At 44.7% G+C, this 15,750-nt stretch overlaps 1 protein-coding gene across 2 annotated transcripts; it reads left to right on the forward strand.

Moving 5' to 3' along the window:
• Positions 1-218: 218 nt before the first annotated feature.
• LOC106565245 (zinc finger protein ZXDC) lies at positions 219-15,684 on the forward strand. Of its 2 annotated transcripts, none has more exons than XM_014132139.3 (10): positions 219-2,443; positions 2,779-2,931; positions 4,503-4,581; positions 4,985-5,115; positions 5,419-5,589; positions 7,110-7,906; positions 8,080-8,164; positions 8,373-8,545; positions 8,816-8,917; positions 14,707-15,684. In XM_014132139.3, exons 1-10 carry the CDS (start codon positions 232-234, stop codon positions 14,791-14,793), a joined length of 3,990 nt encoding a protein of 1,329 aa, XP_013987614.1. In that variant the 5' UTR covers positions 219-231; the 3' UTR covers positions 14,794-15,684. The 2 variants fall into 2 exon arrangements, with proteins under 2 accessions (XP_013987614.1, XP_082815147.1); XM_082959021.1 differs by having other exon boundaries at positions 229-2,443; positions 7,113-7,906.
• Positions 15,685-15,750: the final 66 nt, after the last annotated feature.

The following is a 15,750-nucleotide window of genomic DNA, read 5'->3' on the forward strand; positions in this document are numbered from 1 at the left end:
CGTTTGTTTAATTTTAAAGATATGAATGAATTAGTAATTTTGATGTCTTGTTCTCCTTTGAAAAGTTAGAATATTGTTTCAACTTTGTAAAATCGTTTGGACAGTAATGAGCTTATAGTGCCACCTAGTGGTCCTCAATAATAACAATCTCCCGTAATCCATTTATTTTTTTAGACCACATACAATGCAAAACTAATTTTGCTTTCAGAAAAGATTCAATACAATGATAACATGAATGTAACGAGTATGTATTACGGCACCGCAGGGCGTTTGAATGGTTTTGAACTTTGCAATAAGATACAAATAGTTCCATTCCATCGGTTTGTTATCCATTCATTCCGGCCACGGTTTACGATCAACTTTGGCGTTGCTTACCCGCTCGCCTTCCCCATTTGTGGGAAGGGCGGGCCTTCTAGCACTGCAGCCTGCTACAGGGATACCAAGATGGAAATCCAGGGGCTTTCTGATGCCCAAAACATTTACTATCAACATGGCGCCCCACGTAGAACAGGCTCGTCTCAGTTTAGGACAACGACACTTTCTCGCTCCATTTCGAACGAGAACGAAGCAGAGGAAAATTTGGAATCGCACGAACTGCAAAGCAACAACAACAATAGGCCGAGGACATCTCCATTTCGCCTGCTGGTAGAAAATGGCAGCGGTGTTTGCCTGCCTGTCTGCAAGCAGAACGGTAAAAATAATAGCCCTCTTCAAGCCCAAACAGCGAGTGTGGGACTCCGTAACGTGAATACTTTGAAAGAAAGGGAGCTGAACACACAACTACCTCCACAAGATTTGAGGACGGGTTACAAATATGATGTTGAAAGTGGGGATAGCATATTGCAAATGGCGTTGCCTTTCTTTGAGGGGGAAGAGGAACATTCGCAGCAACTGCAAACTGCGGTTTTACGGCAGCAACATGAAGACGGCGCCTCCCTGTTGCAGTCATTGGCGAGCGAGAGCACGGCGGCCTACAGGAGCAACACCACGGTAAACGCGAATAAAAACACCAAGGAATTGTATGTGGTTTTCAACATTATCCAAGAGGATGGAAATGACACAAATAAAGACAGACTGGGAAATCCATCCAAAGATGGAGATACAATAAGCGGTAAGAAGCCTGAAGATTCCAAAATCATTCCATGTAATTCGATGGAGGTTCAAAACACCAATGCCCTTATTGAATCAGACGAGAATTTGAACAATTTAGCAGGCAGGGCCTTGAAAATAACTGCTCCCCAGTGTAGTGTATTAAGTTCAAATAGTGAGGGTGAGGCAACTGTACCGAATGAAAAACAGTCTATGTGTTATGAAACGGAGGATGAAAACGCTGTTTTGACAAACGAATATGGCGATAACATATGCGGCCACCTTGACAACATTGACAGTGGCGCGGCAGACGAATTACTTTCTCAGCCCGAAGCTAGAGAACGCAGTGCCTTGATTTCAGAAAACACCTATATCGTGGAAATGAGCGACACTATGGACACTTCCGACTTCATTTCCGACCCAGGCACGAGCCTCTCTGCTTCCGCCAATGCAGATGGGGCCTCTGCCAACGAGACTTTCTCTGGAACCATCATGATAAACAACCAAAGCATCATAGTAACCATAGAAAACGGGATACTGACTCTAGCAGCACCTCCAGAGGGTTACACCCACAAAGATGATGGAATGGTCGGCTTGAAGGAACACCTTGGAATGAAAGACAATGAGGACATAGTGCTTCTCAACTATGACAGCGGGACCAAATCCATTGGGAAAATCAGCAACGTGGCAGTTATTCGGACTGGTCACCACGAAGAGCCTAGGCTTGGCATGTCCGCAAGCGACTCCGAACTGACTCTGGCTGACCACTGTTCATTGTCAGAGTTTGGCGCCTCTCTGGACTCGTGCCCAGGCATCAAGCAGGAGAGCGGGACGCTGTGTGCCATAAGCGAGGGTGACTTGGTGTCCCTGCGCCCAGAGGATTCTTTCGTCGACTGTGTCGACAACGACGACTTCCAGCCTGTCAGCTTCATCGGTGCTTCAGGACTCTCCAAGAAAGGTGCCTTAGTCACAACGTACCGCTGCCCCCAGCCCGGCTGCCCCAGCACCTTCGACGCGCGCCAAAAGGTCAAGATGCACCTTCTCAACCACACTGAGGACCAGAGGCCCTTCAAGTGCACCTTTGAGGGCTGCAGCTGGGCATTCACCACCTCCTACAAGCTCAAACGCCACCTCCAGTCTCACGACAAGGTGCGGCCACACAAGTGCGAGTGGGAGGGCTGCGGCCGCCGCTTCACCACGGTCTACAACCTGAAGGCACACGTGAAGCAGCACGACCAAGAGAACTCCTTCGTGTGCGAAATCTGCAGTGAGCGCTTCCGCAGCGCCACCCGGCTGACCAATCACCAGCGGGCCCATTTTGAACCCGAGAGGCCGCACAAGTGCGAGTTTCCAGGTGAGGCGAACGTTGTTCAGGTGAAATGAATGTTCAAAATTATGTTTCAAGTTTCAATGTCATATGCACTTGTGCAGTCAAATGCCTTCCTTGTAAACTCGAAAGGCATTTCACTGTACTTGTGCATGTGACATTGAAACTTGAATCATCATTCTGAACATTTTACCTGCAACTATTTTATGGGCAATTCCTTAGTAACAGAATGATGTTGAGACTCACATTTTCACATTCATTTTAAACAGTCTATATGCATGTGTATTCATATATATTGCCACAGAAGTAACTTTTTTTCTTCTGTGCGTGTGTATTTAACCTCTGTGTGTGTGTGTCCTCAGGCTGTGAGAAGACCTTCATCACCTACAGTGCCCTATTCTCCCACAACCGCACACACTTCCGCGAGACGGGCCAGTTCACCTGCACCTATCCGGGCTGCGACAAGCGCTATGACAAGGCCTGCCGCCTCAAGATCCACATGCGCAGCCACACGGGTACTTCAAAGTGATTGATATGTTTTATATGGCCTTAACACTTTTACAAAGGTCTGAATGCACTTTACATTGTCATGAGTAGCATCCACCTGAAATGTTCCCATACTACATCACTTTCAATTTTAACATTTAAGGTTGCTTAACGCTTTTTCTAAGCTGAGTGAAAACTGCCACAGATGAATTTTGATCCAAAGCGACTAACAAAACTGTCAACACAAACTACATGACCAAAAGTATGTGGACACCTGTTGTCGAACATCTCATTCCAATATTGTGGGCATTAATATGGAGTTGGTCCCTCCTTTGTTGCTTTAACAGCCTCCACTCTTCTGGGAAGGCTTTTCACTAGATGTTGGAACACTGCTTCAGGGACTTGCTTCCATTCAGCAAGAGCATTAGTGAGGTTGGGCACTGATGTTGGGCGATTAGGCCTGGCTCGCAGTCCATGTGCCAATTAATCCCAAAGGTGCTCGATGTGGTTAAGGTCAGGGCTCTGTGCAGGCCAGTCAAGTTCTTCCACACCGATCTCAACAAACCATTTCTGTATGGATGTTGCTTTGTGCACAGGGGCAATGACATGCTGAAACAGGAAAGGGCCATCCCCAAACTCTTCCCACAAAGTTGGAGCACAGAATAGTCTGGAATGTCATTCTAGGCTGTAGCGTTGATTTCCCTTCACTGGAACTAAGGGGCCTAGTTCGAACCATGAAAAACAGCCCCAGACCATTATTCTTCTTCTACCAAACTTTACAGTTGGCACTATGCATTGAGGCAGGTAGCGTTCTCCTGGCATCTGCAAAACCCAGATTCGTCGGTTGGACTGCTAGATGGTGAAGCGGGATTCATCACTCCAGAGTACGCGTTTCCACTGCTCCAGCTGACGCTTGGCATTTGGCATGGTGATCTTAGGCTTGTGTGCGGCTGCTCGGCCATGGAAACCCATTTTATGAAGCTCCCGACGAACAGTTCTTGTGCTGATGTTGCTTCCAGTGGCAGTTTGGAACTCTGTAGTGAGTGTTGCAATCGAGGACAGACAATTTTTAAGCTCTTCAGCACTCGGCGGTCCCGTTCTGTGAGCTTGTGTGGCCTTCCACTTTGCGGCTGAGCAGTAACAGCAGTTACAGTTTACCGGGGCAGCTCTAGCAGGGCAGAAGTTGACGAACTGACTTGTTACAAAGGAGTCATCCTATGACGGTGCCACGTTGAAAGCCACTGAGCTCTTCAGTATGGCCATTCTACTGCCAATATTTTTCTATGGCGATTGAATGGTTGGGTGCTTGAATTTGTACACCTTTCCACCACGGTTCTGGCTGAAATAGCCAAATCCACTGCTTTGAAGGTGTATCCACATACTTTTGTGTATATAGTGTATATTCTACTGCACTGTTGTAGCTAGTAACATAAGCATTTCGCTGCACTTGCTATAACACCTGCAAATCTGTGTACACGACCAATAAATGCTCGTATGATATTGATATCAAAACACAGACACAAATCCATATTATGTTGTCTGTGTTTCACCAGTAGTATAGTTACTCATGCCTAGGCTAAGTCTCCTCTTTCGGTTTTAGGCGAGAGGCCATTCATCTGCGACTCAGAGGCCTGTGGCTGGTCCTTCACCAGCATGTCCAAGTTACTTAGGCACAAAAGGTAACTTAATGCTGTCCCTCACTCAACTTTCCATCCCTTAGTTGTTTAGGTATTGTGATGGTGTGGGTCCTCTCTTCTAGTTTAGGGCCTCTCACATAACCGTCCTACTGAATTGTCACTCTTGTTTGAAAGTGTTGGATTTATAGTTCAGTCATACTCTTCCCTAATTGATAATGCAGTAATAATAAAAAGGTAATTTATCATAAGTTTTTTATCCAAAGCATCTTGCCATTACAAAACACATCCAGTTTTGTGTGTTCCTTTCTGGAATGCCAGCAAACCCATAGCTCAAACTCCCTGAGCCATAGGAGTAAGCATTTCATTATATTTGTATACATATGACGAAAGAATTGAACCTTGGACCACATAGACCCCACCATCCCCCCCCGCCCTCTTATTTCAGGAAGCATGACGACGACAGGCGCTTCACCTGCCCAGAGGAGGGCTGTGGCAAGTCCTTCACCCGGGCAGAGCACCTCAAGGGCCACAGCATTACCCACCTGGGCACCAAGCCCTTTGAGTGCCACGTAGACGGTAGGTGTCATCATGAGATAATCTAGGATCAGCGTTTGCCATGGTGAATAAGATTAGCCGACATGGACAGGGGAGGCCCGATCCTAGTTCATCACTGCTATGGTCTATTCTGAGACGCTTTATGAATACGGGCCTTGTTTTCTTACTGTTGGCCTCGTCCTTTTATCCATGTAGGGTTAATCAAAACATTAATTTCCCCTTTTTAAAGTATTTTTGGACTGAACCACTTTTGGTTGATAGTTGGATATGCTGCTCTTTCTAAAGGGCCTCTGATAAATGTCTTACGTGTATGTGCCTGTGTAGGCTGCAGTGCCAAGTTTTCAGCACGGAGCAGCCTGTATATCCACTCGAAGAAGCACAAGCAAGACGCGGGCAGCCTGAGGACGTGTTGCCCTGTGGCCAACTGCAGCAAGCACTTCTCCTCCCGCAGTAGCCTCAAGAGCCACATGCTCAAACACCACCACCTCAGCCCCGGTACGGATCACACACATACTCTGTTCCTTAACCTCTTGGGGCTATGTGGGACGCTAGCGTGCCACCCGTGGTGCACCCTATCAACAGCAGGTGCATTTCAAGAGCGGAAAATTTGAAACCAAATAAATGTCAAAATTCAAATTTTTCAAACATACAACTATCTTACACCCTTTGAAAGATAAATATCTCCTTAATCTAACCACGTTGTCCGATTTCAAAAAGGTTTTACGGCGAAAGCATAAAGTTAGATTATGTTAGGAGAGTACATTGACAATAGCTGTGTGTAATGTTTTGTCAATTCAAAGACAGGCGTCACCAAAACCATAAAACCAGCTAAAATGATGCACTAACCTTTGACAATCTCCATCAGATGACACTCCTAGGACATTGTTAGACAATGCATGCATTTTTAGTTCTATCAAGTTCATATTTATATCCAAAAACAGCGTTTTACTATGGCGTTGATGTTCAGGAAATCGTTTCCCTTCAATAACCGGCAGTCAAGTCAGCACCACAAATTAAATAATTAAAATTAGAAAACATTGGTAAAATATTATATTGTCATTTAAAGAATTATAGATTTACATCTCTTGAACGCAATCGACTTGCCAGATTTAAAAATAACCTTACTGGGAAATCACACTTTGCAATAATCTGAGCACTGCGCCCAGAAAAATACGCTTTGCGATACAGACAAACGGCCATGTTGGAGAGATCGAAAATACTATGTAAATAATCCATTACCTTTGATTCTCTTCATCAGATGTCACTTCCAGGAATCCCAGGTCCATAACGAATGTAGTTTTGTTCAAAAAAGCTCATCATTTATGTCCAAAAAGCTCCGTGTTGTTAGCACATGATCTAAGCCCGCCGGACTTCACTTCATGAACGAGGGGAAAAAATATATTTACGTTCGTTCAAACATGTCAAACGTTGTATAGCATAAATCATTAGTGCCTTTTTTAACCAGAACATGAATTATATTCAAGGTGGACGAATGCATTCTCTTTTAAAACGTATTGGAACGAGGGTACCCAACATGACCTCGCGCGCCAGAGTCTAATCGGCCATCACCGTTCCAAGGCTCTTGTTCGGTCAGATCTCATAGTAGAAGAGTCAAAACACTTTGTAAAGGCTGGTGACATCTAGTGGAAGCAATAGGAAGTGCCAAAACATTAATCAGCCCCTGTGTGTTTCAATGGCATAGGCTTAAAGGTAATTCAACACATCAGGTATCCACTTCCTGTCAGAAAATGTCTCAGGGTTTTGCCTGCCAAATGAGTTCTGTTATACTCACAGACACCATTCAAACAGTTTTAGAAACTTTAGGGTGTTTTCTATCCATATATAATAAGTATATGCATATTCTAGTTACTGGGTAGGATTAGTAACCAGATTAAATCGGGTACGTTTTTTTTATCCAGCCGTGAAAATACTGCCCCCTAGCCCCAACAGGTTAAGAAACACATGCTCAAACACCCCCACTGCCTGTGTAATGACTGTGTCTTTCCTCCAATCAGAAGTTCTGAGCCAGCTGGAGGCCACACCCACGCTGACCCCCAGCAGCGAGCTGGTCAGCGGCGCCACTGCCACAGGAACTGGTTCGGGGGTCACCGGAAGCGACCAGCTTGCCAACCTGGACCTCAGCTCCCTGTTTTCTGCTGTGCTTGGGGGTCCTGCGCCCAACACCCACGGGATCGGGGTGCCTGTGGGCAGCACAGGGCCAGCAAGCTCCTTCGCCATGGACTTGTCCCTGGTCAGCTCGGGCATCCTCACCATCGACCCAGCCTCGGTTGGCACCACCCTGGGCACATCCGGGCACGGCGCTACCATGGCCAAAGCCTCCGTGGACCCGCTCATCCTGGCGGCAGGGGCGGACATGGGCCACCTGGAGGGGACGGTTGGGGGAGTCCTCCCCCCGCAGGGCACACTCAACCTGGACGACGTGCAGACGGTCACCCCCGAGGCCCTCAGCTCCCTCACAGCCCTCACCATGCAGGCCGCCACATCGACCACAGACCACCATACACTCACACACACACTCAGTTCCTCCAGCACACTGGCTGCCGAGCCCTCACCCCTGGCTGCGCCCCCTGGGCCCAAGCTCCTCTCGTCCCCCTCTAAGGTGACTGAGGCTGGAGGGAGCAGGGGTGGCAGCGGGCCTCTCTTGGGCTGTGTGGAGGTGCTGGGGCAGCAGGAGGGGGGAAAGGTGCTGACCCAGTTTGTGTTCCCAGGCCACGGCAGCAGCTGCACGTTCAGCCCACAGAAAGAGTCTGAGCTCAGCCACAGCTCGGCAGTCTCGCCCTGCTCCTTCCTGGTGAGTGGCTTACTAACTAACGCTCTACTCTACTAGAATGAAATTCAAATAACTGTATTTTCCCTTAATTTGACATTCAGTTGAGATGAGATGTTTATATGTCCTCGTTTCTATACATGTTCCGAGTCACGGCAGTTGTTTCGTGTGTCACGTTTTTCCCATCTGTCTTGTAGGAAAGTAGTGGCTCAGCGCGGACTGACTACAGAGCTATCCAGCTGGCCAAGAAGAGGAAACAGAGAGGCCCCACCGCCTGCTCAGGTAAATTTATAGCCCACACTCCACTCACAATTGGGCTCATTTTTATTCATAGACGTAAAAAAAAGAGCATCATAGGAACCTCTCATATGATTATGCTCCTGTTTTATCTGTTGTAGAGGAAGAGCATCATTAAAGATACGGTACTAGTCTCACATGATTTAGCTCCTAGTAGTAATAGTTTGAACTATTTAATCCTTTCTTGTTACAGGGAGCTCAGGATTGGGTCAGAGGAAGAGTAAAGGCGGGAAGGCCAGCAGTTCCTCAGCGCCATTGGTTCCCACAAGCGCCCGTTTTGGTGAAGGTTCTGCAGCTGCAAATGGGGGGCTGACTATCCGTGACCCTGTCACCGGGGCCCAGTATGTGCAGATCCAACTCTTGCAGGTGAGAAGGTTCTCCTACCAGGACATTTGCAATGCTATCCCAATTATTATTTTTTTTTTTATAAGGCACAGACGAGTGCTGATGAGGAAGGCATGTATTACAGACCAAAATAAAATATACGAGTGTGTCCATGCATGACCATTGGAATGTTTGAATCCTTTTTAATGTGATTTGTGGATTCAAATGAATTATTTAAAGTGTGTGTGTGTGTGTGTGTGTGTGTGTGTGTGTGTGTGTGTGTGTGTGTGTGTGTGTGTGTGTGTGTGTAAGGATGACCCTCCCAGCGACGGGGATCTAGCCTTCCAGCTGAGCTCCCAGCCCTCCAGCTCCCACTCCCAACTCACCGTGGACCTGCCCGTCAACATCCTACAGGTGGGCTTTTTTTGCACATGGAATTAGTAATACGTTTTATTTGTGGCTCGGTTTTTCAAAAAAACCAAAATGCCAATGACTGTGCAGCCAAATTGTCGCAGTCTGAGGCAATGTCCATCTAAGCAGCGCGCGTGCGCGGCCACTCACTTCCTCCGAGACTGCTGCGCAGCAGAAATGCCAGATGCAAGAGATTTAGCTTCACTGAGTTTGCCCCGTTAGTTTCCACTATATAGATCAAGGTTTTTTTCTGTGATTGAATCAACATTATATCAGCCCCTTTTCAATGCAACAAATCTAACTTTGCATGATTGGGTCTGATTTTTGTTACAGGGCCAGAGCGCAACAGAGTAGAATTCTGTTGGCGTAGCCCACAAGCGGTCATTCAATCACCCGTGAGTGAATGGGCTTTTCAGAGCAGTTCGGAGCGCAGAGTTTAACATGTGCACATTTGTTGATATTCTTTGCTAATTAGCGAGTTATTAACCCAGTAATGGATAAGTATAGGTCAGCAATGGGGAGTTGCTGCTTCCTGGAAAAGCACAAAACGTGTAGGCTACATTTCAAGCTGTCTTTGAAATGCCAGTCAGGATAAAAGCTTAAGTCTTAATTGAAGGTGCGGTGTTGTATTTTTAGACAGGCTTGAATAAGCCAATAGGCAGAGAGGTAGCCTACATTGTCTAATTCTCTGCATGGTAATAATAATTACTTGTATTTTGTAAAGTGGTTTCTTGCATCATACAACACAATAGAATGCAATTTACAGTCACCTATTTGGCCAATGGTGTTACAGACCAAGTACAAAATCATGAATTAATGTCAACCCCTTTATAATGTAAAAACTTTTTTAAGCCTCATGCAATGTAGGCCTGCATTGAACACCACATACAGGCTACTGTAGGCTATATCATAGAAATCAAAAGCTATTTCCATATGAAAAGGTTATGGGATTTGCTCCATTGGTTTTGTTGGTAGGCCTACATTATGCCCAAATAGCCTATTGGCTACTGTCTAAAACTCTCGCTAAACATTGCATCTTTATTGCTAGGCAGAAAATAAAGAGATACAGGCAATAAATTGTTCCTTCTCCCTTAATGTGACCTCACCTCGACCCCCTTCATCACTAATCCATGGCTCTCTCCCCTTATCAGTGCTGCCACGTGATTGTTTTCCCTACACTCAGTACATTCCAAGCTTAATTGCATTGATTATATGCATTCCTCCTACAGATACCCATTAACTTCTGGTGTAGACTATGGCACACCTCATGTCTCTAGCATAGCTAATGACTAATAATATTTAAAGTTTAGAAATCCGAACCATCACTATAAAAGGCCCCACAGTTGACAGTGCATGTCAGAGCAAAATCCAAGCCTTGAGGTCAAAGGAATTGTCCGTAGAACTCCGACACAGGATTGTGTCGAGGCACAGATTTGGGGAAGGGTACCAAAATATGTTTGAAGCATTGAAGAAAACACAGTGGCCTCCATCATTCTTAAATGGAAGAAATTTGGAACCACCAAGACTCTTCCTAGAGCTGGCCGCCCGGCCAAACTGAGCAAACGGGTGAGAATGGCCTTGGTCAGGGAGGTGACCAAGAACCCAATGGTTACACTGACAGATTTCTAGAGTTCCTCTGTGGAGATGGGAGAACCTTCCAGAAGGACAATCATCTCTGCAGCACCACACCTATTAGGCCTTTATGGTAGTGGCCAGTCCTCAGTAAAAGACACATGACAGCCCACTTGGAGTTTGCCAAAAGGCACCTAAAAGACTCTGACCATGAGAAACTAGATTCGCTGGTCTGATGAAACCAAGATTGATCTCTTTGGCCTGAATGCCAAAGGGCACGTCTGGAGGAAACCTGGCACCATCCTACGGTGAAGCATGGTGGTGGCATCATCATGCTGTGGGAATGTTTTTCAGCGGTAGGGACTGGGAGACTAGTCAGGATCGAGGGGAAAAGATTAACAGGGCAAAGTACAGAGATCCTTGATGAAATCCTGCTCCAGAGTGCGTAGGACCTCAGACTGGGGCGAAGGTTCATCTTCCTACAGGACAATGACCCTCAGCACACAGCCAAGACAACACAGGAGTGGCTTCGGAACAAGTCTTTGAATGTCCTTGAGTGGCCCAGCCAGAGCCCGGACTTGAACCTGATCAAACATCTCTGGAGAGACCTGAAAATAGCTGTGCAGCAACGCAATCGCTGCCAAAGGTGCTTCAACAAAGTACTGAGTAAAGGGTCTGAATACTTGGGATTTTTTAATTTTTTTTAAATATATTTGCAAAAATGTCTTTGCTTTGTTATTATGGGGTATTGTGTGTAGATTGAGGGGGGAGAAATGATTTTAATACATTTTTGAATAAGGCTGTAATGTAACAAAATGTGGAAAAAGTCACGGTCTAAATACTTTCCGATGGCACTACAAGTCTGACAACACAGCTGACTGGCAAACATACAGTAAAATCAGAAATCATGTAACTAAACAAAAAAGAAGAAACTATACTATGGAACAAAGATGAATGATAGTAAAAAGCTCTGGAGTACATTCAATTCCATTCTAGGCAAAAAATCCAACTGCTCCATTATTCATTGAGGCAGATGGCTTGTTGCCAACCATTTTAATAGCTTTTTTGTTGACAAGATTAGCAGACTTAGGTATGACATGCAAAAATCAAATGCTGAGCCTTTATATTCATGCATAATAGACCAAATAATGAAAGACAAGCATTGTAGTTTTGAGTTCCACAAAGTGGGACTCAATAAGGACAAACCACCTGGTACCAACAATCTGGATGGTAAATTGCTCAGGTTGGTAGCGGAATTGATTGTGAATCCTGTTTGCCACATCTTTGAAGACAGTGTGTGCCTTCAGACCTGGTGGAAGGCAAATTCTGCTACATAAAAATAGAAGAGCACCCTTTAATGGTCCAAACAGCTGACAATCAGTCTGTTACAAATGCTTAGCAAACTTTTTGAAAAAATTGTTTGATGAAATAGTTATTTTACAGAGAACAGACTTTCAGCATGCTTATCGGGAAGGGCACTCAACATGCTCGGCACTGACAAAAATGACTCCTAATTGGCTGAAAGAAATTGATAGTAAGGCGATTGTGGGAGCTGTTTTGTTAGACTTCAGTGCAGCTTTCGATGTCATTGATCATAACCTATTGTTTAAAAAATGTAGGTGTTATGGATTTTGCATCCTCTGCCTTATTATGGATTGAGAGTTACTTATCTAGTAGAACACAGGGTCTTTGTTAATCTAAGCCTCTCATGCAAATTCAGTTGTGTGGTGTTCTGCAGGGCAGTACAAATGACCTTCCGCTGACCTTGAATAAAGCCTGTGTGTGTGTGTGGTGTGTGTGTGTGTGTGTGTGTGTGTGTGTGTGTGTGTGTGTGTGTGTGTGTGCGCTGACAACTCAAACGGTATACACGTCGGCTGCAACAGTAAGACACGGAGACGCTCAACACAGTCAGTTTTGGAATGTGTAACTAGCAATAGGCTGGTTCTAAATATCTCGTACTAAAAGCATCATTTTTGGGACAAGTCACTCACTCAACGCTGAACCTCGTTTAGAGCTATTGAATAATGTGGCGATTGAGCAAGTTGAGATTAAACTGCTGGGTGTAACCATAGATAGCAAGCTGTCATGGTCCAAACATATAGACTCGAGAAGGTGTCAGTAACATGCATGTCAGTCTCTCCTGGCTCAAAGTTGAGAGATTGACTGTGTCACTATGGGTCTTTGTGCGAGGTATTGATTTGTTGAAGGTACCGAACTGTCTGTTCAAGCAGTTGGCACACAGTTCGGACACTCATCGCTACAACACAAGACATGCAACCAGAGGTCCCTTCACTGTCTGCAAGTCCACAACAGAGGCTGGGAAAAGCGCAGTATTAAATGGAGCCATGACTACATGGAACTCTGCCACCCCAGGTAACTCAAGTTAGCAATAAAACCAGTTAACCTGTTAGGGCTAGGGGGCAGTATTGACACGGCTGGATAAAAAACATACCCGATTTAATCTGGTTACCACTCCTACCCAGTAACTAGAATATGCATATACTTATTACATATGGATAGAAAACACCCTAAAGTTTCTAAAACTGTTTGAATGGTGTCTGTGAGTATAACAGAACTCAAATGGCAGGTCAAAACCTGAGAGATTCCTTTACAGGAAGTGGCCTGTCTGACCATTTCTTGAACTTCTTTTCCATCTCTATCATTTACTAAGGATCTCTGCTCTAACGTGACACTTCCCACGTCGTCCATAGGCGCTCAGAGCCCGGGAAAAAACAGAATGTCGTCATTCCAGCCCCAGGCTGAAACACATTATCGCCTTTCTCAAGTCGCCGATCAAGGGACTCTGGGCTTATGCGCGTGACCCGACCGCCCCCGCCTTTGTGATTTTTTTTCCTCTGTTTGCCGAAAAGGAGATTCCCTGTCGGAATATTATCGCTTTTCTACGAGAAAAATGGCGTAAAAATTGATTTTAAACAGCGGTTGACATGCTTCGAAGTACGGTAATGGAATATTTAGAATTTTATTGTCACGAATTGCGCCATGCGCGCGACACTTCTTTACTATTTCGGATAGTGTCTGGAACGCACAACAAAACGCCGCTATTCGGATATAACGATGGATTATTTTGGACCAAACCAACATTTGTTATTGAAGTAGCAGTCCTGGGTGTGCATTCTGACGAAGACAACAAAAGGTAATCAAACTTTTATAATAGTAAATATGATTATGGTGAGTGCTAAACTTGCCGGGTGTCTAAATAGCGAGCCCGTGATGCCTGGGCTATGTACTTAGAATATTGCAAAATGTGCTTTCACCAAAAAGCTATTTTAAAATCGGACATATCGAGTGCATAGAGGAGGTCTGTATCTATAATTCTTAAAATAATTATACTTTTTGTGAACGTTTATCGTGAGTAATTTAGTAAAATGTTAGCGAATTCCCCGGAAGTTTGCGGGGGGTATGCTAGTTCTGAACGTCACATGCTAATGTAAAAAGCTGGTTTTTGATATAAATATGAACTTGATTGAACAAAACATGCATGTATTGTATAACATAATGTCCTAGGGTTGTCATCTGATGAAGATCATCAAAGGTGAGTGCTGCATTTAGCTGTCTTCTGGGCTTTGGTGACATTATATGCTGGCTTGAAAAATGGGTGTCTGATTATTTCTGGCTTGGTACTCTGCTGACATAATCTAATGTTTTGCTTTCGTTGTAAAGCCTTTTTGAAATCGGACAGTGTGGTTAGATTAACGAGAGTCTTGTCTTTAAATAGCTGTAAAATAGTCATATGTTTGAGAAATTGAAGTAATAGGATTTTTAAGGTTTTGAAAATCGCGCCACAGGCTGCAAGTGGCTGTTACGTAGGTGGGACGAATTCGTCCCGCCTAGCCCAGAGAGGTTAAAAACAAAACAGGTAAAAGAACACCTTACTGCACAAAGGGGGCTGTGAAGAGACAGCCATTTTTATATATCTTGTAATTTGCACTGTACTATGTATTAGACCTAAATGTTGTGTGTGTGTGTGTATATACTGATATGTAGGCTGTGATGTTTTAAATGTATGTTTTTCAGTTCATGACTAATAATGTCATGTTTCATGTGGACCCCATTAAGAGTAGCTGATGCTGTTGCAGCTAAAAGTATCAAATGCCAAATGTTTTAAAATGAAAGGAATTTGAATGTCAGTGATTGAGGTGTGTTTGTTTACTGTAGTTAACATAGAAGTAAAGGAGTCATTTCTTTCTGCCTTTCCTCAGGAACCTCCTGCTTTGACAGAGGATGACAATGGCTCGGACAACTCCCAGTTCACAGGAAGCACCATCAACCTGCAGGACCTGGAGTGAGGAGTAGAAGGGAGGAGAGGGTCAGCCCAGAGCCAGGGGTCAATGTCCTCTGAGAAGGATGAGGGCTAGTGGGGCTCTAGAGAAAAGGGTAGATAATTGGGATGCAGCGTTTTAACACAAGACATCCACCGTCCCCTGCCAACTCAGAGAAGACAACCTCACTCTCTCCAACGATGTTAAAACAACATCTTCCCCTACAAGATGGTTTCTTAATCTTTCCTGCATTCAATGTTTCTGATTGATTATCTCTGGTGTGGGGAAACACGAGATGAGAAACTTCTGTACATCTGGGTTGTGGATGAAGTGGAACCCAGAACCAAATGCACCTTGGGATGAATTGAATCATAAATAAAGGAAAGTTACATTTGGGGACTTTTTTTCTCTCACTTTATACTGTATTTCAGAAATCCTGTTTTGTACCACAATCATGATTGCGAGAGACTGTTGTGTTATTACACATCCAGTAGGTCCCTCGTGTCTCTTGTCAAACTGACGTTTTGTCAGTCTCCGCTACGGTGCCATATTCTAGCCACTCGTTCGCAGTGTGCTGTTGTCAGAGCTTCTGTCTAGGAGGCCTTATAGACATGACATACTTCACTCCCAGAACCATTGAGCATATGCTTTTTGTTAGACTTTTTGGTTTTTACAATTTTTTGGGGGGGGGGGTTGGGGGGTAGATTTATTTTTCTACGGCTGTGTCTTAATATGAACTACGGTTGAGTGAGACGAGCGGTCCGTGTTGAAAACATGTTGCCGGTCCACTTGTTTATAATGTCTAATGCTTATCAATATGTCATGACTTCCATCTACTTGTTATTTATTATCTTTGGTTTACCAAATGGCAGAATCCAAACGCCAAGAGTTTGAATAAAGGATCAAAGCACAATTATATATTTATTTTGTACAGTGTCTGTTTTGTGTTGTATAGTGTTTCTGTAGGACTTAGCTAAACCTAGA

The sequence above is a fragment of the Salmo salar genome, chromosome 12, assembly GCF_965601325.2.
Source record: "Salmo salar chromosome 12, fSalSal1, whole genome shotgun sequence".
NCBI classification, from domain to species: domain Eukaryota; kingdom Metazoa; phylum Chordata; class Actinopteri; order Salmoniformes; family Salmonidae; genus Salmo; species Salmo salar.